We start from the raw sequence: 27,545 nt of genomic DNA on the forward strand, positions 1-27,545 counted from the left end.
CTCACACACTCCAGTGGGGAAGTTCCTTCCGTCCTTCCGGTTACTCATCCCAGTCCTGAACCTGAAGGGTATTCCTCTTCATCCTGAGCTCAGATATTGTTTGAACCAATTTCTAGGGGAATCCCCTCCCCTACTCCTCCCTGTGCATCTGATTGCTTTGTAATTCTGTCTTGAGAAACACTGACATTCACTGGCTGGACTTGATACAACTCCACCTGAAGTCAGATTGGCATGGTGAGGAGACAGCAGGCTATGCATCTCGGGCTTGGCACTTCGGGTTTTGTTGGCTAAGCCTGAAGTGAAAGTTTAAGTGTCAGTTGCTCTGTCATGGCTGACTCTTTGCGACCCCGTGGACCGTAGCCTACCAGGTTCCTCTGCCCATGGAATTCTCCAAGCAAGAACACTGTAGTAGGGAGCCATTCCCTTCTCCAGGGGATCTTCCTGATCCAGGGATCAAACCCAGGTTTTCTGCATTGCAGGCAGATTTTTTACCGTCTGAGTCACCAGAGAAGTCCTGGTAAGTTAGAAAACCTCTCTGATTCTACTTCTTCACCTGTAAAATGGGACTAGTGATATTGACCCACTGAAGCATGATGAGGGTGAAATTCTATGAGATCTTGGATATGAAGGCTCACCCAGGACCTGGGACATTGTCAATATTTAACAAAGGGAAGCTGGGACGGTGGACTCAGATGCCATGTTCATTCCGTCTCACAATCTCCAAGATTTCCCAAGGCCGAGGATCTTTTATTCTACCTTTTGTGAAGTTTCTTTATAGGATTTTTTTCCCCCCACGACCACATTTGAGACTGACATCATCACTAAACAAATTAGAACAAGATAATCAAAATCAAAACTCTAATGCTAGCCCACCATTGCAAAGCGGGCCTGAGGTGTCAGAATGCTAGCCCTGCAGGGGATCCTTACAAGCCTCTACTGGTACCACATTACACCTCTTCCGGAGATTCAGGTTTTGCTGCCAAAAGCCCTCAGCTTCAAACTTAATTTATCTTGCACTTGTTTCCAAAAATTAGATGGTATTTGCAGTTTGTTGAAACGTGGTGAAGGTAATTAGGGAGAAGAGGTCAAAAAGCCATTTACCACTTTAAGGGCTTAGAGGGGTTTAATTAAAATATTATACTTGGCAGCTAGTTAGCATGGAGCACCTAAAAATAGATTCGGGATGAAGAATCAGCTTCTTTTCTCCTCTGCTGTCTGGGTAAGGTCGGGAGGTCTGCGGACAGACAGACTTCCCTCTGAGCAGCCAGCCCCTGGGATCCCACCAACAGATGGATAGTTCATTGCTGCAGCCTACATGGCCTGGCGAAATGGTAGATACTCAGACAGTGACTGAATAAATGAATAGACACCAGCTTATGTTTCTGTATTTGCCTTTTCCCACCAAATAAATGCCCTGCTGGATAACTTTCAGGAGGTTTTTTGGGACCTTCCAAGCCCAAGCTCTGTAGCCAATTCCATTGTTTCTCTGAACATCACTATACCATGGAGCAGGGGGCAGTGCTCCAGGGGACTTTAGGAAGAATAATTTAGACCCACAGCCATTGCTGGCATCAAAACAACTTGGTACCAAAAAGAAAACTGCTCTAGATGCAAGTGCCTCTGGTCTTTTATCTTCTCCACAAACCTTATTCCCAGCCTGCTCCATGCCGGCTTCACTACCTTCCCCTACTATCGACCTTCCCCCCCATCCTTTCCACAGCATTCTCTCTAGAACCACCTCCTGACCACCAGTCCTAGGGCAAACAAACTCTGTGTTGTAGCTGTAATGTCTTTAGGGGCCGCCTGCTTTAACTCTGCCTGGACTGAAGCCCGTCTTCCCCTTGCAGGTCCACCCACCACTTCCTCTGCAGCGCTCGGCGATGGAGGGTTTTCTTCTCCCTCTGGTGTTCCCTTCCACAGACAACTGCTAATGCCCCGGAGGACATTTTCTTTGACCTTCATCTGTATCTCACTCCACTGACACCAACTTTCTACCATCAGCTCCCTGTCTTCTCTTCCCAACTTGGATCTCATGGTCCACTGTTAGGATCATTTTCTCGCAAATCCATCTAAGTCCTTTAAATGGTTGCCCGGAAGACATCAATTGTGGATGAAGCTCTCCACCTACATCCTCCAGCCCTTCCCCAGTGCGGTCAAACTTTGCTGGAGAAAAATCACCTGAGTAGGAGGATGTCACTATGAATTCATGATCGCTCACCTCAGAGAGTTGTGGATATTGTCCAGCAACTCTGCCATTTAGCTCACTCCCCTACTCTGTTCAAAGCCCTTTCATGCATCTTGCATGTCCCTTTGACCTCTTGCCCTTCCCTCACCTCCCTTACACTCAAGTGATGACCTTGCTTCAGTTTTTGTGGGTGAACCAGAGGACATTTGGCAGGCGTGCCCTGTCTCTCATCCCTCAAGTCTGCAATCCCGTCTGCTTATGTTCTCTTCTTCTTCCTTTTGGTTCCAACGGAAGAATGGTTCCTTCACTTTTCAGAGGTCAGCCCCTCCTCCTGAGATCAGGTGCTCCTGCCGAAGACCAACCATGTTCCTACCATATCCGGAGCCTGCTGTTCTGGGACTGGGAGAGTCCACCTGTGAGATCTTAAACCCCATCACCTGGTTCCTCCTCCGGCTGCTTCCTCATCCAGCAGAGTAACTTTGGTCTCAACGCACCCCCTGGTGTCCTGAACCCTTTGTCTCTCCAGACTCCTGGCTCCCTCAGTTCTCCCCATCTCTCCACCCTCTCCTGACCCTTCCTCTCACTACTTAGTCTGGACCGCAAGACCCTCTCCAGCAGCTCCCACCACACTCTCCTGTCTGCCTTTGATGAATTCTATTGTCCGTCTTTATCCCTGATCCTGGGTGCCTCGGGGCTGCAGGAGAATGGTGGATTCGCAGACAAACTCATGAGTTGCCATCGTATCGGAAGCTTTGGTCCAAGTCCGCCCTCTCCCTTGCCTTTTTTCTGCTTCCTTGACTGTTCCTTACTGGCAACTCCAAGCACCCACCACTTAGTGGAGCCACTTAACCCCGGGGGCTGCCTTCAGGTTTTTGTTGTATTTGACCTTTCTAACGTGTCTGACCCTTCTGACTCTTCTGTCTCTGTGAACCTTACATTCATTGGCTCCCATGATGCCTCTGGCTCTTCTCCAGTACTCTGACTGATTCACCTTATCCAATAACTCCCTAAAAGTAGTTGTTTAAATCTGTGCAAAGAATATACAATATTTTGCATAGTTTTTTGCAAATTTTTTGTGAGTTCATAATGAGACCAATATGTGTTTTAGTTGCTCAGCTGTGTCTGACTCTTTGTGACCCCACGGACTGTGCCCGCCAGGCTTCTATGTCCATAGGATTCTACAGGCAAGAATACTGGAGAGGATTGCCATTTCCTTATCCAGAAGATCTTCCTGATCCAGGGATCAAACCCTGGTCTCCTGCATGGCAGGCAGCTCCATTTGAGCTATAGGAAAGTCTCTGAGATCAAAATAAAGGTTACCAGAAAGTGTGTGTAGGGGCAGTTGTTCTGTGCGATTCTATCTAGTGTGTTGACTCTGAATTGGTGTTCAGGTGAATTTTTCAAGTAGAAGTATGGGCCTTTGGTCAGCAGTGGAATTACAGTTCAAAAGATGAGCTTTGTGTCCTTGGGCAAGCTGGCAGACCATTCCAAGCTTGAACTAAACATAAAATATGGATATTACCTCTTTCCTTGTAAAGAAATTATGAAAAATGCTTATTGTACTGCTTCATACAAGTATAAATAACATAATAAATGGAATTTTTAAGCATTAGCATATATGTATGGGTCAGGGACGCAGGGAATAATGGGACATGTATTCTGGTGCAGTCAGTATATCACCCAGCAGAGAATAATGACAGAGGGGTGACATGCGGGAGGGGAGAGGGAAGGGGGGAAGAGAGGAGGGGAGGGGGATGAAGAAAGAATTCTGAACAACATTAACGTTTAAAGGGGAAGCCCAGGAAGCTGATCCAAAGAGAAAGACGATCACCTGTAATTTTCATGCATTTAATTCAACGTGTGCATACTGCTATATTTACAATGGATAACCAAGGACCTACTGTAGAGCACAGGGAACTCTGCTCAGTCTTACATGGCAGCCTGGAGGGGAGGGGAGTTTGGGGGAAAATGGATACATGTGTATGTATGGCTGAGTCCCTTCACTGTCCACCTGAAACTATCACAACATTGCTAATTGGCTATACTCCAACATAAAGTAAAAAGTTAAAGAAATAAATAAAATACTGGGTTCCTTATGTAAAACAAGTTTGACAAGCCCTATATTATAATACCTGTCTCTGGGCCTGAACTGAATTAGTATAATGGTATAACATCATTTCATGTTGTCCTCAGTCTCCTTTGGATGATCAAAATTTTCTAGTTGTCAACTGAGAAGCTTATTTCTTCTGGTCAAAGGGCAAGAAAAAAATAAGGCCTGTGAATTCTTAATTTCAAATTCCAAAATGAGGGCACAGTTCCACATTGTTCATTCATTTCAATCACTGATTCATTCAGGTTGTCCGCAAACATTTGCTGAGAACCTATCATTTGCCGAGCCCCATGTTTTAGTAGAATTAATTGTGTGGAAAATGAATGTTTAAAATCAAATCATATTTTAAATGCATTAGACAAAAAATAACATCACTATGTGTGGTGGTGAATCCTTTTCAGACTGTGGTCTTTTGGTAACCTGCTTATTAGTGGAACTATCATGGAATTCTGAGTCTTGTCCCTTTCTATTTTTAAAGTGGGTTTAACTTAAACTCTCCATTAAAAAAAAAAAAAACAAAAAACACTTGTAGAATAGTGAAAGTCAAAGTTGCTCAGTCGTGTCTGACTCTTTGCGATCCTACAAGGGAAATCCAAGAATACTGGAGTGGGTAGCCTATCCCTTTTCCAGCGGAGCTTCCTGACCCAGGAATTGAACTGGGGTCTCCTGCATTGCAGGCAGATTCTTCACCAACTGAGCGAAAGTAATTCTGAGTAGTAAAAAATAAGAGATTTTGAAAGAAAAATGTTCAAAACTGCCAAAATTAAAGGACTGCTGAATTTAAGATCTATCTCAGCCTTTGGTTTTCAGGGAGGACCAGGACAGATTGTCCAAGTCCAAACTCAGGAACCTCTGCCGCTTTCTTCCTCCCTCACAATGACCTTGGGAAAGAAAGCAGGAGAGAGCGACAGGAAGGTGAACATGCTCTGGAAGCCCCTCTCCACTACAGCTGGTGCTGGTCGCTTTCTGTAAAATGGCTCGTTTAAATCTGGCAAGCACTAGGCAAAGGAGGTTTTGTTTCCCCAGTTCACAAATGAGGGCCCTGTGGCTTCAAAACATGAAGAAACCTGCCCAGAGTCAGCAAGCTAACAGGTGGCAGAGCAGGGCTGTAAGATCAAAGCCAAGGTGGGCTTTCCTGGTGGCTCAGATGGTAAAGAATGCCCCTGCAATGCGGGAGAGCTGGATTCGATCCCTGGGTTGGGAAAATCCCCTGGAGAAGGGAACGGTGACCCACTCCAGTATTCTGGTCTGGAGAACTCCATGGACTGAATAGTCCATGGGGTTACAAAGAGTTGGACATGACTGAGTGACTTTCGTCTTCACTTTCACTTTCAAAGTCTGGTTGCCTCCCAAGGTGTGTGACTGGACAGGACGGTGGAGATCTGGGACCATAAGAAAGCTGGAGCCATGAGAGGCTGTGGGTGCACTCCAAGGCGTGGGGAAGCTACATCCCCAAACAAAAACTGAACAGGCATGCGCACAGACTCGCAGATCCGCTGGGTTCATTTCTAAATTAGGCCTTCCGTGTTCACTGCCACAGTAACGCTGTAAAGCAGTGCTCTATAGTCACTGCCTTTTATTTATTTTTTTAATTTTATTTTTAATTGAAGGATAATTGCTTTACAACATTGGTTTGGTTTCTGCCACACATCAACATGAATTAGCCATAGGTATACATATGTCCCCTTCCTCTTGAACTTCCCTCCCACCCTTTCCCACCCTTCCAGGTTGTTACAGAGCCCTGGACTGAGTTCCCCAAGTCGTACAGCAAATTTCCACTGGCTATCTATTTTACATACGGTAGTGTAGGTGCTTCCATCAGTCACTGCCTTTTAGCCAAAGCAAAGAGATTCAGAGGGGTGAAGAGATGGGCCCAAGGACACCCAGTTAAACAATGGAGATGACTGGATTTACACTCAGTTCTGTGTGGCTCTGTTTTCCGGGATTTTTCCCCACTTCCCAGGGATAGAGGATGGGATGGGAATGGATGTGACAAAGCTCAGCCTGATGCTTAGTCAATAATGCGGCAGAGAATGCAGAATCCAGTGGGTCAAAATCACTGGAGGGGCTTGACTGGGGCACACAACACATCTGGAGAAAAAGATGAGCATGTTACTCGACTGTGAACTTTCTTCTGAAACACCAGCCTTCCCCCACCCTGGGCTTCTGGGTGTAAACACCCAGCATTACTAAGAGAACAAGCTGCCTCCAATGAAAAGGTTTTGGGGAGAGATCAGATCCCACCACCGCCTGAAGGCACTGCTGTTCCGGCTCCTCAAAAGGAATTTGGAAATGACCAACTGGCAAAGCGTCCCTTGATCCTCAGACTTGATGATTCTATGCCTGTCTACTCGGCGGGTGTCTCGGTTCCCTGGAAACGGAGTGTTGTGCTATTCATATTTATTCAGTCATCATTCAACACATGCTACTGAGCACCTACTATGTGCCCAGTCCTTTTCTAGGCAGTGAACAAAACAGATGTCCTTGATCTGCAGAGACATTGCTCGAGCACAGGATGTTTGTTTTCTTGTCCAGCACTTCCCAATTCATAAAGTGTTTCCATATCCACAACTCCATTTGATCTTCACCTTAGTACAAGATGGGTTACCCTGGTAGGAGCCATGAGCTACGTTTACAAGTTTAAAAAAAAAAAAAAAGCCCAGGGAAAATAGGGGCTTTGCTGAATTGCCTGTGGCCAGCTGGTGGCAAAGCTGAGAGCAATACCCAAGAACTCTTCTTTTGTTTGAGTTTTTAGATAAAAATCAGCTAAGTGGAATTTTTGAAATAACTACAATCAGTCAGGGTGCAAGGCACACTATTAACGGTGGATTGCAGGCACCCCAAAGCTGAGTGGCCACGAGTACATCTAAGGTTTATTTGAGAGATTTCCATGACCCGCTTCCAGAGCTTGTTATCAACACAGTAAAAACAGTGGGTCTCAGCTCCAACTTGCCCACTGCTCAGGGGTGGCAGTGATCTAAGTTCTCATCCCAGACCCCATCTTGCCCTGCATGAATTTCATTTTCATGCATGAGCCTGGAGAGAGGCAAAGGATCTCCTTAAACTGGAAGGATTAGGAACGCAGTTTGAGCAGGCAGCACACTTTCTCTTCCAAGGGGGTATGCAAAGGAGTAACTGTTGTCCGTGCTCACAAACTCTAGAATGATTCCTTCCACTTGCACCCAGAACCCCTGAGTCCTGGTCATGTGTGCAAACAATGGAAGAAGAGAGATACATGCAGTGTGGGAAAAGAAAAGCTGTCTAGTGGAGCCCTGGGGAAAGAGGCCAGGGGCTTCTCTACCCTAGCAGCAGCTGCTGTCCTGCCCCAAAGAAGAAATACACCCAGGTCTGCTATTTTAAGATCATGTTGGGGAGGGGGACTCAGCCAGCCCAGATTTGGTGCTTGTGATTCCTGGGACGGCAAGACCCTTGAGAACAAGATGTTCAGGTGTGGGGCTAGAAGAATCCCACAGAGAGTAGCGTGAGGCCCTGGTGCGTGTTACTCCTGCAGAGATCAGAGGATTCTTTCAGAGGTGAAAGGTCTGCTTATTGCTGAGTATATGAAAAGAAACAAAGGCACTGAAAGAGAGGTTCAGGATGGCTATGTGCTCTACGGGAGGGATTCCAGGTGACATGATACACTCTGACTTCCCTTCGCATCTAGGTGTAGCTGTAATGTCTTGGTACAGTGGGCCAGGAGCCTGCTCACGTCTGACTGCCAACTAGACTGTCAGGTCCAGGCAAGGTAGGAACCATGCCTCTCTCCCCCATCTCTGTATACCCTGCTCCTCTATAGGCCTAAGGGGTACAAAGGAAGTGCTAAATAAATGTGTTGATTTCATTGGTCAATGGGTGTCGAACCTGGGGCCTGGACAGCAGTGAGAGGGAGGTAAGCCAGTCCAGATGAGAGCCAGGACCCTGGTATCGGGAGCTGGGCTCCATCCCTCACGCCCCACCCAGTTTGTTGGCCAGCCTCCCTTTCCAGGGACCTGCTTACCTCGGCACACTGGCCTGTGGTCGCTCCAGGCTGCAAACATGTCACTGACTTTCATACAGGTGATCCGCTTGGACCCTTGCAGGTCATAGCCCTCGTTGCAGGTGAACTGAACACTGGATCCTAACCTGGGAGACAAGGCATGTCCGTGAGCCCCACCCCTAGGCCTCCCAGGCCCACCCCTGAATCCTTCCTAGTTCCACGAAGAGCACCACGCCAAACTTAATTTCTCTCCTGGCCCTTGATCTCTGCTCCACCGTTTATCAGTTAAAACTTTCATTGGTGCTCTTCATCTCTTTTTTTTTTTTTGGACCATTTGCTTTTAGGATTGAGTTAAAGGTGACTTTGTGAGCAAAACAGCAGTCCTCTGAGATAAGCATCAATTAGGACAGCTAGGCATGGGTGGATGACACCCAGAAATCTTCACGAAACTGGACGATTATGAGAAGATGTCTTGTTAGTTAGAAACTTTACAAAAGGTACCATCTCAGTGCCCTGGGGTCTCTGAGATGATTGGCGGTGTGAGCTGCCTGCTGCCTCATCATCACTGATCGTGGTGGCCCTTCGTACCCTGGGTATAGGTCTGCCGGGTGACACTGGCAGTCTACAGCCCGCCCCTCTCCCTGAAGGTGCGGCACTATTCCCAGGATTGGACAAGAGAGAATGTTAAAGGTCAAAGCTCTTCTCCAGGACGTGTGCCCATATCCACATGGTCCCCGCTAGTCCATCTCCGGGAAGGCCAGCTCCTGTCTGACCCCTGAGCCAGGCCACCCGCCCTCCCCCCTTTCTACAATTAGAATGTTTCCAAACAGATCTTACCTGAAATCCGAGCCTAGTCTTTTGCCCCTTTCAGGTATGCCAGGGTCTGGACACATATTATGCCCTTGGGACACACCAACCTGAGTTACTACAAGGCAAAAAAACAGCACATACAGAGGTGGGTAATCACGGGAAGGCACCCGCTGGGGCCGTGTCTCAGGATGGGAGGTGGACGCAGAGACAGCAGGAGGCCCGGCTCTGCTCAGGCCTGCGGGGCTGCTGGGATCTACGGGGCTTGGGTTTCCTGAGTGTGCAGATGGGGAGCTGCTGTTGACAAATTCCTTTGGGAGCCAAGTCCAAGTGAAATTCATCAAGAGCATGTGGGCTCAGAGGCACCCCAACCCAACAACCACCCCATCCCTTTGCCCTAGACCAGCGACCAGAGGTGGACAGTCCACAGCCCCCGGTGACCTCCCCCATCCTTCCAATCTGCTGATGGCGACTCTAGATGAGATGAGTCCCCCAACCTTGCCCCCAATGGATAAATGACTTAAAGAAAGTTAAATAAAAGGTGGATGCGTGGTCAGAAACGGTAAAGAATGTAAGAGAAAGCTGCAGTCTGAAGTTCGAAGCAGAGACTTGAGCTAAAACACGGGAGAGAAGCCTGCTGAGAAACCTCTTCCCACCAGACAGTTCTCAACACAGAGTAAGTGGTAACCAGAGCATTCCCAGCCCAGAGCACTGAGGTGGCACCTGTGGCGGTTCTGGCAGGTGCTGCGATGCCTTCACGTTGCCAACACCAGAGTCCTGTTTTTAAAAAGCCACATGTGCGTCCTCTAGGCTAAAGGAGAAGCTTGGTCAAAGGCGGCAGATGCATACAAAACTCAGTTTTCTCCTGTCTCCAGTGGAGAAGGCAGAAACTCTCGGGCCCCTGCAGTCACTGTTCTTGAGATGCTGTGAGATGAGAACTCCCTCGCACCTCTGGAGTCCTGGCCTTCAATGACCAGGAACTGGAGTTCCAATCAAACCCTCGCCAAACCCACGATCAACACAACCACATCTAGGCTGATGGGGAGTCTGGAGCAATGCTCTCTGAGTTGGTCCATTATCCTCCCACCCACTCAATATCCCATCATATGAGCAATGTGCTCCATCACTCACCCACTCACTCCTACACATGGTACACAACACGCATTCAGTGAGCTCCTACTGTATACAAGACCCTACTTGGATATGGTGGGAGATGTCAATGTCAGGTATCAGATATGATCACTTCACTGTCTTCAAGGAGTTCCAAATCCAGTGAAGATATGAACTATGGAAAGAAACTACGGAACCACAGTGGGGAGGTAATGAAAGATGCAGCTACAAGGAAGTTCAGAGAGAGGACCTATCTCATATTCCTGAGAGAAGCATGGAAGGCTGCCTGGAGGAGGTGGCATTTAACATGGCTCTTCTGAGATAGTAGAATTTAGATACATGCTAACAAACAAATGGCATTTCAGGCAAACAGATGGGCCTGGGGAGCAAGGTGGAGACATGGAAACAGAATTGCAAGTTGTGCCAGAAAAGGAGGGAGGGTAGTGAATGGCCTGGAAGAGTGAAAGTGAGGTTACAGAGGTCAGACTTTGAAGGAACTTGAGTCTGATCCTAAAGAAGATAGGAAGAGACCTGAGTGGAGAAGGGCATTGTAAGAACTGGATTGCTCTGGATTGCTCAGGAGGAGGGCAGTTACTGAAAAATGAATTAGGAAGTTTTGTGTTTGTTCAGGTAAAGGACAGCAAGAACCTGATAGTGGGGACAGACGTGAAGTGATGGGAACGTCTGTGGCAAAGAAAGAGTTACCAGGGCTCACGGCAGAGTAGGGCATGGGGAGAGGGGCCAGGGGCCTCCCTGGCCTGGGAACCTGTGAGGATGCTCATGAGTGATGGAAGCGGGCAGGGGGAGTTCCACTTTTGACTCATTTGGTTTCATTTCAAGCCTGGTTTTGAAGCTCATTTTTACAGTTAGAAACCTGTTCGAATCTTCAGGTAGCCCAGGGCGTGGCTGGCCAAGGTAACCTCGGCGACTGGACGGACTGCGTGCTCAAGCCAGAGACCGGATGCCCTCCTGGTTGTGGGGCGATGAGCACAAGGCCTCCTGGGCAGCCTCCTTTTATCCAGCGTTCCACACTGCCAGATTAAAGCCAGTCACTGCCACTGGACGCTTGTCCCCTGCCCCCATCCCGTTCCCCACCAAACCTCTACTTCCAAAGCTTTTATATCCTCAGCTGAGCTGCATCACCATCCCCTCGGACCAGGACCCTTCAGGCTGGGCTGATACCATGGAAGTGTCATCTCCAAAAGCTGAGCAAGCCCCTGCCTCCTGGAGTCTCCTGTTTTGCAATTAGGAGAAAGGCAAGAGAAAGGATCTTGGATCCCCAGGGGGCAGGAGAGAGAGGGGAGCCCTGAGCGGTACTTGCTGGTTCATTTGCCGGCAAGCTGGCCTCACCACTGATCCATCCCTCCTGAGGGCTTCTGAGCTAAGTGTCCACATTCTTTAGGCCCTGTCTCCTCCACCCTGCACACCAGCCACTCTCCTCCCAAAGTCCCTGCTGCCTAGGAACCACACTCTACCTTCCAGCACATTCCAAACGCACTACAGGTTCTTGCCTCCTTCTCTCGCCCTCTCGTTCAGTACTGACACCACTCAGCGAGCAGAGCTGAGGCTGACAGATGAGGATGTGGCTGGATGGTAGAGCCGAGGTCACGGTGAAACCTACCCACCACACCACAACCCCTGACATGTGAAGGAAACCCCACTGCAACCCCTTTAATCAGCCAGCCCGAAATAAGGCTCAGGTGCCATGCGGGAAGTTGTGAGCCCAGCTGTGATCAGGCCCCTCCTTCCCACTGCACCCTCCCCCCCAACCAGTGCTCTCTCTCTTTCTGGGAGGACTAAGCAGGTGACAGCATCCCTATGTGAGCCTTCAAGGCTCCCCAGAAACAAGCAAACCCAAACCCCAGCCACCAGTTTACTGTCCAAATTACAGAGGCAAAAACTTTCCTCCTCTTTCCTGAGTTTCAGCCTCCCCCGCCTGCTGAAAACCAGCCCCTAGTGCTTGTAGCATGAATTTGTTGTTGGCTACAGAGAGAAAAGATGGGAAGGTGGTCTGTGCCCCGGTCTCTATGACGAGGAAGAAGCCACAACACACTCAGAAAGACAATGCCTCCCATCAAAAGGGAAGGAAGGCGCAGATGCGTGGTGGTGAGAACCAGCGGCCGGGGTTCAGGGTGCCCACAGTCTCTCCGATGAAGGCAGTAAGTAGGAGCTAGGAGATGTAGGTGTGGCCCACGCCTCCCCTGAAGTTCAGAACATCTGTCCACAGGGAATCTGGGCAGAACACAAAGGGCCAGGGCCCTGCACACACTCGGGGACCTGATCATGGCAGCTTAAGCCACACACCCATCCCCCTCTGCGAGAATCTCAGAAAGGAAAGCAGCACTTTGTTGAGAATGGTAATTTTTTAAAAGAGCTTTTGCATTATTTTATTAAAATAGGATTTCTTCATCTTTTGGAGGGAGTTTTGGGCTCCTCTGAGAACTAATGAAAACCACAGACCCTTCCCTGCCATCCCCAAATGCACCCACAACATCATACGTGATTTTCTTACGAGTTCATAGACCTCTTGAAGTCCTGGGTCAGGAACGCCCATCTCAGATCTAACACCATCCTTAGGGGGAAAGAGGGTAAAGTTTTGCTGCCCCATTTTACAGATGTGGAAACCAAGGCACTAGTTTAGTACCTGGGGTAACACAGTTACCCAAGGATACAACTGGGATAAAAACTTGCTCCCCAAATCAATTTCCTTAAAGTTTGCCTGTGGACTCAAGGCCTGCCTTGGTTCCTCTGGTCCTCTGTGGCTGCAGAAAGAGCTTATGCAGGCCCAGCCTGTGTCTCGAGTCTTCTCTGCCAACTCTTGATCTGACCCTCTGCCCCACCCCTCAGGCCCCTAGTCAAATGCAGAAGCAGGGCCTCCCAGCTGCCCTCTGCCACCCAGTCTCCTTGTGGCAGGCTGACCAGACACACTCATATCCAGGGGTGAGGAGTGGTGCCCATCTCCAATTGGAGGACTGGAAAGACTAGAGAAAAGTCACAGTCAGGCTCGGTGTCGTCAGGACACTGGGACCAAACTGCCTCTTCCCCTGCTCCCCACTGCCAAAGCACGGCGCTCTGGAACCACCCACGCCCGCTCTTTGCCTCTCTCCAGCAAGTACTTCTAGCATCATGGGAAAAGTGAGCATGTGGAGGTGAAAGAGAAATGGAGGGGTTCAGCAGGAAGCAGAGTAGAGAGAAAGAGAGGGAAAAGCAGACTGGGTGAAGGGAGAGGAAGGCAGAAGGAAGGAGGACAGTGGAGGTGGAAAGTGAGGGAGAGAGAGACAGGCATGAGACAAATAGGCAAAGGGAGGGAGGAGGCAGACCAGAAGGCCAGGCTCCGAGGCGCAAGGGAGGCTCCTCATCTCTACTTCCAGAATGAAAAAGGAGTGTTTCTTGGAAAAATCTGCTCTGCTTTCAAGTCCAGCCTCCTGGAGTGGCCCAGAATCTTCCAGCAAACCTTCCTATGCTCTAGATCAAAAGCCCCCTTAGCACAGGCTCTGATCAGGTTCTTCTGGGGTGACGACATTCCAGACCATTCCCCAGCATTGGACATCACCCTTTTGATCTTTCAAATACCAAAGGCAGGAGCATGTGCTCAAGGACAGAATCCACCCAGTGTCTAAGCAGAGAGCCCCCCCAGCACCGCCCCATCGGCTCAAGACGCCAAACCCCCACCCTCTAGTCCACACTTTGCCAGCCAGGTCCATAGACCATGGTGGGAGGTTCTAGGAATTCCCCTCTCTCCCCTTTCCAATCTTGCCTTGGGAGCTGGAATCAGGGCCCTGAAGCCTCCAGTATCCCAGCTGGCATTCACTGACTCCTAGACGAGGAGCCAGAAAAAGGATTGTTTTAGCAGGTGGAAGTGATTCAAAAGGAAAAATAAAGAAAGAAATGTAGCAGTAATGACTCCCTGGACTGTAGTTAGAATGGGAAGTGAGGGAGAAAGAAGAGGCGGGACGGGATGTGAAGGAGGAACTCGAGAAGACAAAGGGCAGGCCCCGGGGCTGCTCACTGGCCATGAGGTCAGTGTGCGCATGCGCAGACCCGGGCCGCGGGCAGCGGGGCTGAAACGACACCGGTTGCAGCAGCATCTGGCTTCCCCGCGGTCGCAGCGCCGGCGGGTCTGACCTCAAGCAAGAGGCTCAGCAAGGCGGACACTTACACACAGATGTCTTCTGGCTGTTGTCTTTGCTGGGCATCAGCTTCACACCTCGAGACTTCAACTCAATTTGCTTCTTGACTAGAAAAGAGGTGAACAAAAGAAAAATCAGGTTAAGTTTTCGTCTGGGACTGGGGATAGGTCCCTCTAGAATGGTCCCTCTCTTAGCTTGGGACATTCCATGATGGGTCACAGTCAGAAGCCTCTATGTGCAGAGATATGCCAAGGGTAGGGTTCAAGTGCAGCAGGGTCTCAAACATGGAGAAAGAGGTGCTATAGAGGCTGGCACTTTATAGCACCCTGGAGGCAGCCAGGGTGATCTACCTGCAAACTGGTAGTGAGCGACATGGGAAGCCCTGCAGCCTGCCCTCTGTAGCTCTGTTCAGCTGATCCAGTCTGACCAGTTTCTGAATCAGCCCTGGCCAGGTGTTACATTGGATTAGGTCCCCAAGTTGTCACCCTCGCTGTATCCACACCCATTGCAATGTGATGGAAAGAGGTGGAGTGTATTTCATCACCCCGTGACTTTGGGTTTGGTCATTATGGAGGCCTTGACATGTCCAAAGACTTGTAGGGTGCCTGACAGATTAGGCGTGCCGGCTTGAATCTTAGCCATCACTGGGAGGAGACGTGGCTGGCCCAGGAGCATGAGAACATGAGGAGCAGAGCCAGTCTGCCTGGCCAAGCCCAGCCCATAGCAGCCAACCTTGTGGGCAGGAGCAGCTGAGCCTGGGAGGTCACTGGATGGTTTCTGGCACAGGTGGTGGCCTGATGGATTGAATTGGTTTTGATCAAATACTGAGTCCAGTCCATAGCTCATCAGGACTTGGCCAAATAGCACACAAATAGCCCCAGAGCCAGAACTCCACAATTTCAAAGGTCATTCCTCTGAATCCATCAATCTCCTTTGGGTCTCAGTATCCCTGTGGACCCAAGGCATTCTACTGGTTACCCAGGGCTTCATCCTGTCCCTGATTATATGGCTTGGTTTTCTGCTGAATCCCAGACAACCCCCACCAGACAGCTCAGCTCTGCTCTGACTGGTACCAGCAGTGGAAACAACTGTGACCGTCACTTCCTACATACCAGGCCCTGGACTGAGGACCTTAGCACTTAAATCACTATCACTGACCTCTCTCTTTCTCTTGCGCCCATACATGATCTATCAGCAAACTTCCAAATACATCCCCAATGCAGCCTGCACATCTATCTCCCTGGTTCAGATCTCTGAGACGTTTCCTCTTGTTGCCACAGTCTTCCATCATCCACGCTTGCCCCCGTCTAATCTAGTCTCAACATGAGATCCAGAGGGATCTTGTTATAACAGAAGTCAGACCAAATTACATCTCTGCTCAAAACTCTTTAGGGACAACCCAACTCTTCTACAGTAAAAGCCAAAGTCTTTTAAAGGGCCTGCCTGGACTAATCGGCCCTCTCTGAGACCTCTCTGACCCCATCTTCCACCTCCATCACTCTTCTCCGGCTGCAAGTGCCCCACTGATGTTCCAATAATACAACAGCTGCTCGCTCCAGCCTGCCAGTTCCCTGGAAGGCTCTTCCCCAGATATCTTCATAACTTGCTCCCTTTTCTCCTTGAAGCCTCTGAAGCAAACACTACTTTCTCCTCGAGGCCTTCTTTGACCACTCACTTAAAACTATACCTCCAAACCCATCTCTCCCTATCCCCTTCCCTAAAGATAGGGACTTTATCCCTAACTTTCGGTCATACATATCATTTTCTTAGTGGGTTTTGTCACTCTACGTTGCAACGTAAGCTCCATGAAGGCAGAGATTTCTGTCTGTTTTGTTCATTTGTCCTCAATGCCTAGAACAGCGCCTTGTCCATACTGGGCCCTCAATAATCATTTCATTTGGTCCTTACATGTTTAACAACCCTAACCGGTAGTTATTATATATACTGGGTCGATAATAAAATTGGGGTGCACAGCGGTTTAAGTGACTTACTGTGGGTCACATAGCCAGGAGGCAGCTTTGCTCTTGGTGGGACCTCAGCATCTTCTCGTGTGACATGTTCCCAAAGTTATCCCAAGGGCATGGTCAATCTCTTTCAGCATCTGCCCCCTCCCCAGCTCAGCCCTTGGAGACTCAGGGATTCACTCTGCACCTGAGATAACATGGCAATACAGGAACTGAAGCCCGCAGTGTGGTGTGCAAAGCGGTCCATCTCCCTGCAGCCCCCACCCCCCTGCTCATCCCTGCTCTGCATATATTAAAAAGCTCCCCAGAGGTTGGTATCCCAGCTAGCTGCTGTCTAAGCTGAATGCCTGATAAAATTCAGTTACTACCACGGAGTCACCACTTCTCAACATGCATTCAAATTCTTTTTATAAATGTGCATTACTCTCCATGTGTATCCAGCAGGAAAATTTCCAATGAACACTAACGTAGGTCCATTATCAAACAGAGTGTATTAGCAGGGAAACATGCATTATTCAAGCCTAGCTAATAATGATGCAGCAAGGGAAAAATATCCTCTGATTCAGCATCCCTAAGAAAATAGGAGGGGCTCCCCAGGTGGCGCTAGTGGTAAAGAACCTGTCTGCCAACACAGGAGATGTAGGAGGCGCAGGTTTGATCCCTGGGTAGGGAATCCCCTGGAGGAGGGCATGGCAACCCACTCCAGTATTCTTGCCTGGAGAATCCCATGGACAGAGGAGCCTGGTGGGCTACAGTCCATGAGGTCACAAAGAGTCGGACACGAAGTGACTTAGCATGCACGCACACAGGAGAACAGAAGTGGTCCCAGCACTGGGCAGGGGTGGGGAGAGGGGTCTTTACGACAAAGGGCAGCCCGTCTGAGGGCAGGTCTGTAGAGATGGCTCAGGGCATCTGGTGAAGGAGGAGGAGGCAAGCCAGTCCTCCCATGCCCCTGGTTTCAGGTTCTAGTGTCCACTGGAGGAGGGGGAGCAGAAGGAAGCCAGAGCCCCGGGATGCCTTTCTCAGGAAAAACACTGCTTGAGTTTTCCTTGTAGCTGCTGAAGGGGGACCTTGAGATGCCGGTGGACATGAGGGGTGTCAAAGGGGGAGCCCTCTTCCTCTCTTCCCCAGGTTGCTTTGAGAAAGAGGCTCCTGCCCCTTCCCCACCTCCAGGCCCCAGAGGGCAACCTATGTCCATTCTGTCCACTGGTCCTCTCCAAGAAAGACTAACTGATACATCAGTGCTTATAGTCACTGGATGACACCATCACACCTTGCACCAGGGACTAACTCCACTCTTCCTCTCGTGTCTTGCTGCTCGCCACAGGTTGGAGTTTGTTAAAGCGATGGCAAGAACCTGTGAAGAAGGAATCTGAAAAGCTGGAGGGAGCTCCTTATACAAACTTTGGGACCCTCTGCCTGTCTGAGCCAGGTCTGAGAGGCTGGGTCACTCCCGCAGTCGGTGGGCCTCCCACGTAAGCTTGGGAAATGCAGGGGCCGCAGCTCTGTAGGCAGAGGATCCTCATACCAACAATACAACCTCTCAGAAAAAGTATGTCCAGGCCCAGCTGGCCCTGGCCCAGCCTCTGGGGAGGTGGCGCCTACAGGTGGCCCAAGCCATCGCCAGAACTGAAGAATGGGTCAGGAAAGTGACCTGGCTGGGGGATACCACTCGACCACGTCACCAGGGATCTTAGCCTCCAGAAACCGCCTCCATATGGTGGGGTCACAGTTTTGGGACAAGCCAAGGGAAGCAGGTACACCCTGGATTATAGACAGCTAATCTGTCTCAGCCTGACCAAGTGTGTGGTGGCTGACTGAATGAGCTAGCTGGACAGACGAGGGCAGACCTAGTGTGAAGGATAAGAGAACAAGGGCGCCCTTCTCTCTAGGTCTCCACTGCTGAACCAGAACCCAAAGGCAAAACAGCAAGGACCTGGAGAATTTCTGGGGTGCATTTGGTCTTGTTCGAACATTCATTCATTATAGCGCCCACTAGCGTAGCACCTATGACATTACACTGAAGCGCTGGTCTCAAGAGGATTCAGTCATCATTGGTGAAAGGGAGAGAAAGTGAGCCTGGGGCCGGCTCCTTGGTCCCAGCAACACTTGAACGCACAGCCCCCGTGCACACGTGCATGCCACACACCCATGTATATCCGTCTACAACCAGCGTACACACGAGAACACCTCTGTGCTCCTGAGTATGCGTGGCTGCAAACATTCACATACAAATATAATTCACACTTCTACCTGTGTTTGCACTGTTTGTGAACAGAGTCAGGACTCCCAAGAGAAAAGTGCTGGCTTTAACTGGTTGATGGAAATCTTGGTAGGTACATTCGTCTCCTCTGAATGATAATGACTGCAGGAGACTGCCAGGCTGCTCCATTCATCCTTTATATTCTGGTTAATTACTAGACATTTTTCCCGCTGTTGTAAAGGTTAGCGGGACACATGGTACACATTTAGCTAGAAGAATCTGGCAATACAAATGCCTCTCTAGTCGGCGGCATCAGTTATCGGCTGAACTAGGGGAGACAAGGACCTGCTGGGGAAGGAGACAGGGGAGGGTGCCCTAATCTGCCACCACGGCTCTAGGAACCCAGAAGTACATGGAATATACAGCTCCTCATTCCAGAGCATTCAGACTTCCCTGAACAATAGGGAGCCCCTGCACTCACCTGACCACTTGTCTTTCCCCAGCACCTGGCTGTCCTGCTGGCCGGCCCGTCCCTTCATCCACACTAAATCCAGCCCATTCAACCTCAGAAAATCTCTCCAATGTGTAGCCTTCTATCTTCTACGCCACTCCTGCCCTAAACACACCCTTTTCTGCTTGGTTTTTGTTCACTGAGTCACTGTCTCTAGCCCATCTTTAAAAAGGTTACTTAAAGATGGAAATCTGAGACTCCCCTGGTGGTCCACTGGCTAAGACTTTGCGCTCTCAATGCAGGGGACCTGGGTTTGATTCCTAGTCAGGGAACCAGATCCCACATGCAACAACTAAGAGTTCCTATGCTTGAGCTAAATCTCCTATGTGCTGCAACGAAGACCCAGCAGAGCCAAATAAATAAATAAACAAACATTTTAAAAAAATGTGGCCTGCTGACAGGCCATAATTTTTTTTTTTTATAATGGAAATTTGATCACCACTTTGGAAACTTGGGTGTGCGTGCTGTGTTCCACCTCTCCCTCCTCACGGAGGGCCTGCCTCGCTGCCTGGCCACCAGCGCCCTGCAAAAATGCTTTCAGTACTCTCTGTCCCTTGCTAGACCAAGCCAGGGTCTGGCACACTAGCTCTTCATCTCACGGAGATTCATGCCAGAGATACAAAATTTGGTGAAGATGCCTAAGGCCTAATGCGTCAAGGTGTAGACCTTTTAGCAGATGGGGAAATCCTTACTATGAAGAAGAGTGGGAAGAATGATCACAGAACAGGGCTGGGGACACCTCGAAGTCACAAAAGATGAGGTATCTGTTGCCAGGTCAACTGACTTAAAGGATATAAAACTATCACGTCAGATGTGATCGGGATGCTGCCAACACACAAATGAAGAAGCTGCGATGGCAAGACCAATGAGAGTGCATTGGCACGCTTGATTGCCATGGAAGGCTTTGAGATTAGCAAAGGTGCTAATCCGGTGGAAATCAGGAAAGGTGTGATGCTGCGTGTGGACACTGTAACTGTTGGGCTAAAGAAGCGGCCCAAACCTGTGATAAACCCTGGAGAGACTGCTCCATTTGCCACAATTTCTACAAATGGAGACAGAGACCAGCAACAGGATTTCTGCTGTAACCACAGAGGTTCAAAGGGCGTGCTTACAATAGAGGACAGGAAAACACTGAATGCTGAATTAGGAATTGAAGGCGCAAGAACTAAGATTACCTACCTCCTTCCTTGACTAATACATCAAAAGCTAAGAAACGGGGATTCCAGGATACTGGTGGCTTCCAGTGTCCAGTCCATCATGTTCACTTTGGAAGCTGCCAATGCCCAGTGAGTCTTTGGTTGCAATGACTGAAAATGCTCTCCGTACACTCATTTGAAATAGGAGGAAAGTTGACTTTGGGGTTATAACAGCCCAAGCTCCACGCTGGGCTGGCCATCAATGCCCTGCAGAAATGCTTTCAGTACTCACTGTCCTTTGCTAGACCAAGCCAGGGTCTGGCACACTGGCTCATCTCACCAAAATTAATGCCAAAGATACAAAATTTGGTGAAGATGCAAGCGAACTCTTATTTGGTGCATGTGGGATCTAGTTCCCTGACTAGGGATCGAACCCAGGCCCTCTGCACTGAGAGTGTAGAGTCTTAGCTCTGGACCACCAGGGGAGAACCAGATTTTCGTTTTTAAGTAATGAAGATCATGGCATCTGGTCTCATCACTTCGGCAAACAGATGAGGAAACAGTGGAAACAGTGACAGACTTCATTTTCTTGAGCTCCAAAATCACTGCAGATGGTGACTGCAGCTGTGAAATTAAAAGCCACTTGCTTCTTTGAAGAAAAGCTATGACCAACATAGACAGCGTATTAAAAAGCAGAGAAATACTTTGCCAACAAAGAAAGATTCATCTAGTCAAAGCTATGGTTTTTCCAGTAGCCATATATGGATATAAGTGTTGGACCATAAAGAAAGCTGAGCACTGAAGAATTGATGCTTTTGAAATGTGGTGTTGAAGAAGACTCTTGTGAGTCCTTTGGATAACAAGGAGATCAAACCAGTCAATCTTAAGGAATTCATCCTAAATATTCATTGGAAGGACTGATGCTGAAGCAGAAGCTCCAATACTTTGGCCACCCGATGTGAAGAACTGACTCATTTGAAAAGACCCTGATGCTGGGAAAGATTGAAGGCAGGGGGAAAACAGAGGATGAGATGGTTGGATGGTATCATTGACTCAATGGACATGAGTTTGAGCAAGCTCCAGAAGTTAGTGATGGATAGGGGGGTCGCTAAGAGTTGGACACGATTGAGTGGCTTCACTTTCACTTTTCACTTTCATGCATTGGAAGAGGAAATGGCAACCCATTCCAGTGTTCTTGCCTGGAGAATCCCAGGGATAGGGGAGCCTGGTGGGCTGCCGTCTATGGGGTTGCACAGAATCGGACACGACTAAAGCGACTCAGCAGCAGCAGTTGCAGCAGGGTAGCCTGGCATGCTGCAGTCCATGCGGTCACAAAGAGTTGGACATGACTGAGTGACTGAATTGAACTGAACCGAAGCTCCAAGGCTTGGTGTCATAGAATGAACCCAACAAAGCTGCTGCTACTGATGGTACAGGGTTTGGAAAATAAGCCAAACCCTCAGTCTTTAAGATGTTTTGCTTCATGACCTAGGAAAAGGTGGAGAGGTTATTGTGACCAAAGGTGATGCCACATTCTTGCAAGGAAAGGGTAGCAATATTCAAATTGAGAAACATATTTAAAGAGTCACTGAGCATTTAGAATGTTACTATTAGTGACCAGGAAAAAGAAAAACTAAGTGAGCATCTGGCAAAACTTCAGATGGAGTAACTCTGCCGAAGATTGCTGGAACAAGTGACGTGGAAGAGGATGAAAATAGTCCCAGATGCTCTGAATGCTGCGAGAGCTGCTGTTGACAAAGGCATCACCTGGGTGCTTTGCTTCAGTGCATTCCAGGCTTGGATTCACTGCTCCAGCTAAATGAAGAGCAAAAAACGTACCAAAATCATGAAAAGATCCCTCAAAACTCCGGCAATGACCACTGCTAAGAATGCAGGTGCTGAAGGATAATGGATAGTTGAGAAATTTTTGCAGATTCCCTCCAAAGCTGGGTGATTTTTAAAATATGGTGGGAAAGGAATCATCAACCCAACTTCGACTGTAAGTAGTGCTCTGTTGGGAGCTGCTGGTTCAGTTTCTTGGTTAACACACAAAACTCACCATGCTGCTGGAACTCCTAAAGTAGAGAAGGACTCTGGCATAGTAGAAGGGGGATGGCATCAGGGGTGGCCCATGGTTTATGGGTAACAGTGTAAGAGGGGACATGTTCTAATTCCTAGGGGAGTGCTTTGCTATTTAAAAAATTTTTAATTTTATATTGGAGTATAATTAACAATGTTATGTTAGTTTCCGGTACACAGCAAAGTGACTGTCTCACACACACACGTGTCTAACCCTGACCCTATTTTGTAGCACAAGGAACTCTGCTCAATACTCTGGAATAAGATAAATGGGAAAAGAACTTGAAAAAGAATAGATAAATGCTTTGCTATTAATAATGGGCTGTGTAGCCATCTTCATGAGTAACTTCCCAGAAGTCAGCTGGAGGAGATGACCGGAAGACGGATGTTTCAGGGAATCACTATGGCCACGGGTTATTGCTTTCAGTCGCCTTTGTGATGCTGTCGTTTCTCCCTGGAACATCCTTTCTCCTCTTCTCGTCCTGGCTCCATCTCGCTCAGAGGTTATCTTCTCTCTGTCTCTATGTCTCAGGGAGAAGGCAGTGCCCTCTCCAGGCTTCACTTGGACCTCTGCTGAAACCCTCATTACATGGCCCCATCAGATCTGGTTCTAGCAGTTTGGCGCGTGGGCTCCTAAGTCTGCATCCTGGGGCAGACACAGAGCCAGGCACATAGAAGGTTTCCAAGGAGTCTGATGACTGAGCGGATGAATGACCCACTGTAACAGAATTTGTGCTTTGAATTCACTTCTGGAAAAAGGAAGGCGTGGCATTTGAAGCCTGGTAAGGAGAGGGGGTGTCGCATATGTGTTCACACTCACTTTTCACTTTAGGCTCACTATTGATTGAACTCAGGAGCTTGGCTTTGTGAGTCCTCAGCCCCCGGGATCCTGAGATTCATGCTGAGGACCCCAGAGGCCTAAACTTGGAAATGAGGCCACCAAGGGTCTGGCAGCAGTTCAGAGGGCCGACAAGAATAGAGCAAATAAGTCGGATCATGGACCACGGGGTGCCGGAGGCACTGGCCCGGGACTGTGGATCAGTCACAAGCAAAAACTCAATGTGTGTATGTGAAAATCAGAAGCTTCAGCTTGTTTACCATAAAAAGCCTCCAGCATCTCAGAAAATGCCAGTTGTTCTCAAATGGAAATGTTTCTTGGGCAGACAGTTGAGACTCAGCACGGGACTTCTCGAGAGCAGAAAACCTCCCAGTCTCGCAGTCACTAGGCTGGACTTGAGAGAAGCAGTGGGAGGGACTGTGGGGCCAGGCTAGGATCTGGCTGCAGGGAGGTATCAGGTCAGAGCAACAGCAAGGGGAACATGTGAAAGCAGCCAGAGCCACCAGCTCGCTCTCACTGCTTGAGGGTTTCCCATAGAACAGGGGTCAAAGTGATGAATTGGGTAGGAAGCTTCAAGTTCCCATTTCAAGAGCGCCTGCCAAGTGTCAGGCATTTTACCAGGAGCTCCTTTAACTTCTAGTCACCTTGTGGGGTTAAAATGACTATTCCCTCTTCAGATGAGGAAAGCAACAGTGAAGGGGGCCGCCTTCCCTCCAGGGTAGCCCCTCACCCCTTGTGATCAGCGGCCACTGTGGGCATTTAAGAAAGGCTCTTCTCACTGTCATTCCTTGTAGGCTTAAAAAAAGAAAACCAAAACCAAAACACCCAAGGAAACAATGAGAAGGACTGGAAATATTCCTCACCTGGAGACAGATGGTTTGAAGACACAATCTCAGTGCTTTTCCAGAACAGGAAGGAATTTTATAGAACCTCAACTCTTGGGCTTGCCAAATACTTTAGGTAGAGGAACTTATTCTAACCTGCTTAGGTACATGCCTGCTACAAACAGATCAAAGAGAGACTGCTCTAGGTGAAGTTGGGGTGGAAATTCCACCTGCTCAGCCGTTTGCAAAACAGCTGCTGGGAGAACCCCATGGTCTCCAAGGAACCCACTTGGAAAGCCCATTCTTTTGACCCACTTCTCTCCTGCTACATGCATGGGAGGACTCATGCCTTAAGATGGGATTGGTGACCTCAGCCTCTAATTTGCCTGAAAGTTTTTACATCTTTTTCTCTAGCCAAGACCCTTCTTCTCTGAGCTACAGGTTGACAGAAAAGACAACTGTCTATGAGATAGTCTCCCAAACCCTGGCATCCCACACTACCTCAGAATCAATGCATCCCAAGCAAGCTCCGTCCCCCATCTGCCTCTGCCAGGGACCATCTTGGTTAATATTGTCATTTATTTCACTCACTTACTCAAGCTAAAAACCTAAGATTCATCTCTGACTCATTCATCTTCTTTCCCCCATCCCCTCTCACTCCCAAGCCTGACACATACTGAGTCCAGGGTGGCCGATCACAGAAGGAGCTCTTCTGGTCTATCTCCCCTCTCCATTTCCTACTGCTTCTGCCTAAACTCTGGATCTTCACTGTCATCATTTAAAAAAATTTTTTTTTGGCCATGCCATGAGGCATGCAGGATCTTAGTTCCCCTTTCAGGGTTTGAACGTGTTTCCCCTGCGTTGGGAGTGCAGAGTCTTCACCACTGGACCACCAGGTAAGTCTGTGTCAGCTTCTCATCGTCCAAAAATGCGTATCTGTCTCCCATTATTTTCATTCTAGAGCAAAGATTTTTCAAAAATGAAAATGTGATCATGTCTCCGCTCTTGTTAAAACTTCTGATCAACGTCTCACCACTATGGGGGGCTTCGCCCCATAGAGGTAAAGAATCTGCCTGCCAATGCAGGAGATACAAGGGAAGTGGGCTTGATCCCTGGGTCAGGAAGATCCCCTGGAGAAGGAAACGGCAACCCACTCCAGTATTCTTGCCTGGAGAATCCCATGGACAGAGAGGCCTGGCGGGCTACAGTCCACGGGGTCGCACAGGGTTGGATATGACTGAGCGCTGAGCACGAGCACAAGCACCACTCTGGGATGGAGCCCAGCTTCACGGCAGCTTTTTATGACCTGATGTGACTGCCTACCTCACTTTCCAGCCTCGTAACTCTAGCTGCCCATCGCCGTTCGTGACTGCAGACTTCACTCTAGGTCAGCAAATGTTTCCTGTAAAATGCCTCATCTCAGTTGCAAACTATCCAACTCCGGCAGCACTCAAGCAGTCATAGAAAATTTGTCTATTAATGAGCGTAGCTGAGTTCCAATAACCTTTCATTTATGGACACTAAAATTTGAATTTCATATAATTTTCATGTGTTATGAAATGTTCTTCAACTATTTATTTTTTTCTTCAACTATTTAAAAATGTGAGAACTCCCCTGGTGGTCCAGTGGTTCCAATATATGCTTCCAATACATGCTCCATGCTTCCAATACAGGGAGTGTGGGTTTGATCGCCGGGTCAGGGAACTAAGATCCTGTGTGCCACGTGGTATGGCCAGATTTAAAAAAAATAAAATAAAGTAAAAAGAAGCGTAAAACCCATTTTTACCTTGAAGACCACATGAAAACAAGCAGAGAGCTGAGCCTGGCCTGCAGGCTGTAGTTCGCTGACCTGTGCTATAGACACTCAGGTATTTGTGGTTCCGTAGACTTAGCACTTTCCTGTTGTCTTGCTTGAGCTCTACCTGGAAGGCTTTTTCCCATTGTCTGTCTGGCCTCTTTTTGAGACTCACACTGAAGTCTGGCTTTCCTTAAGTGTCTCCAACAACATGAACTGCTCCTTTATCCACTCCCAGAACCTTTCATCAGGCCTCGATTATAGCTCTTCTCATATAGCACAGAAGCGACAGACTCATGTCTGCCCCTCTCTTTAACCTGCTCTCTTTGAGAGCAGAGACTGGTCTGGTCATGTGGGTCCTTCTGTGCTATCATGCGGTAATGTCACAAGGGACACATTTCTCAAAAATGAAATGCGACTGCCCACCTTCCGACAGTCAGCTCCAGGCAGCACCAGCCTAGAACTCAGATCCTCTGCTACCACGTGGTTTTGGTTAGAATTGTGTGCAGCCATGAACAGCCCTAAATTCTGATGGGATTGAGACAAGAAGGGAATGCGTTGTGTTGTAGGTTCAGTTCAGTTCAGTCGCTCAGTCGTGTCCAGCTCTTTTGCGACCCCATGAATCACAGCACAGCAGGCCTCCCTGTCCATCACCAACTCCCGGAGTTCACTCAAACTCATGTCCATCGAGTCGGTGATGCCATCCAGCCATCTCATCCTCTGTTGTCCCCTTCTCCTCCTGCCCCCAATCCCTCCCAGCATTGGAGTCTTTTCCAATGAGTCAACTCTTCACATGAGGTGGCCAAAGTACTGGAGTTTCAGCTTTAGCATCAGTCCTTCCAATGAACACCCAGGACTGATCTCCTTTAGAATGGACTGGTTGGATCTCCTTGCAGTCCAAGGGACTCTCAAGAGTCTTCTCCAACACCACAGTTCAAAAGCATCAATTCTTCAGTTACATTTATTTATTTTAATTTTCTTATTGTTTCTCTGGGACAAAACCTCCACTGATAACAGGAGTTGGGAATTACTGGCTCTGAAGCGCCCTCCATCCCTTGAGATTCCAAGGCCATAAAGCCGAGCACGGGTGAAGCTGGTCCCACGCGGATGACTCCCTAGACCCATTCTTCTCTGCCCTGTCCTGTGCCCCAGAGCCGGACCTTTGTGGACAGCCAGAGAACAAGGAAGCCTCCCAGTCCAAGTGGCCAGCTGCCTAGGGTACAGAGTAGACCAGGGCAGGCCCTCTGTTCCCTTGTTCCTGGTTTCCTGTTGGGTTGGCAAGTGGGAAGCACAGCAGATGTGATGGAGGGAAGGGCAGGATCTGGTTAGTGACTCCTGGGGTGCCCTCCTGCACTGGTTACAGATTCCCAGCACCCCCTCCTGCCCTGGAGGTTGGCAGTGGTCAGTCTCCTCAGCTCTGCCAGGCAGCCCCTCTTCAATGGCTCCAGCTCCTGCTCCCCCTCCCCTGACTCTTCCCCTAGTGTGGTAAAGGCTGCTCGGCTGTTTATTCCCTGGGGACCTCATCATTGCTCTGGGTTCCTTTAATCTCACCCTCCTCTTTGTAGCTGGACCGTTCACTAAACCTTCAGTTACAGCCACGCAGGAAGTACGCTCCCGTCTCCTCCTAGACCCCTGACTGAAACCTACCTCTGCTATTCTTTGGGACTGAATTTACAAGTAGCAAAACTTAGAATGTTCTTTAGCGGCTCCAAAGTTTTTGCTCCTTTAGAGCAGTGGTTCTCACCTGGGGGTGATTTTGTGCTCGGGGGACATTTGGCAAAGTCTGGAGAATTTATGGTTGTCTTAACTCTGTGTGTGTGTGTGTGTGTGTGTGTGTGTGTATACACATACATGTGTGGGTGCTGCTGGCATCTAGC

At 48.9% G+C, this 27,545-nt stretch overlaps 1 protein-coding gene and 2 pseudogenes across 1 annotated transcript in view; 2 read left to right on the top strand and 1 right to left on the bottom strand.

The window, feature by feature from the left end:
- The window catches only part of CSMD2 (CUB and Sushi multiple domains 2), a 682,283-nt gene that overhangs the window by 309,107 nt on the left and 345,631 nt on the right, over positions 1-27,545 (bottom strand). The window contains exons 7-9 of the mRNA XM_069545242.1: positions 14,348-14,425; positions 9,109-9,196; positions 8,293-8,417 (exon numbers count right to left, since the gene is read on the bottom strand). Coding sequence (XP_069401343.1) covers positions 8,293-8,417; positions 9,109-9,196; positions 14,348-14,425 — 291 coding nt within the window. The remainder of the gene's footprint in view (positions 1-8,292; positions 8,418-9,108; positions 9,197-14,347; positions 14,426-27,545) is intronic.
- On the top strand, positions 14,603-20,187 carry LOC138428410 (60 kDa heat shock protein, mitochondrial pseudogene; annotated as a pseudogene).
- Positions 20,254-22,086, top strand: LOC138428416 (60 kDa heat shock protein, mitochondrial pseudogene; annotated as a pseudogene).

This window comes from Ovis canadensis, chromosome 1 (assembly GCF_042477335.2).
Source record: "Ovis canadensis isolate MfBH-ARS-UI-01 breed Bighorn chromosome 1, ARS-UI_OviCan_v2, whole genome shotgun sequence".
Classification (NCBI taxonomy): Eukaryota; Metazoa; Chordata; class Mammalia; order Artiodactyla; family Bovidae; genus Ovis; species Ovis canadensis.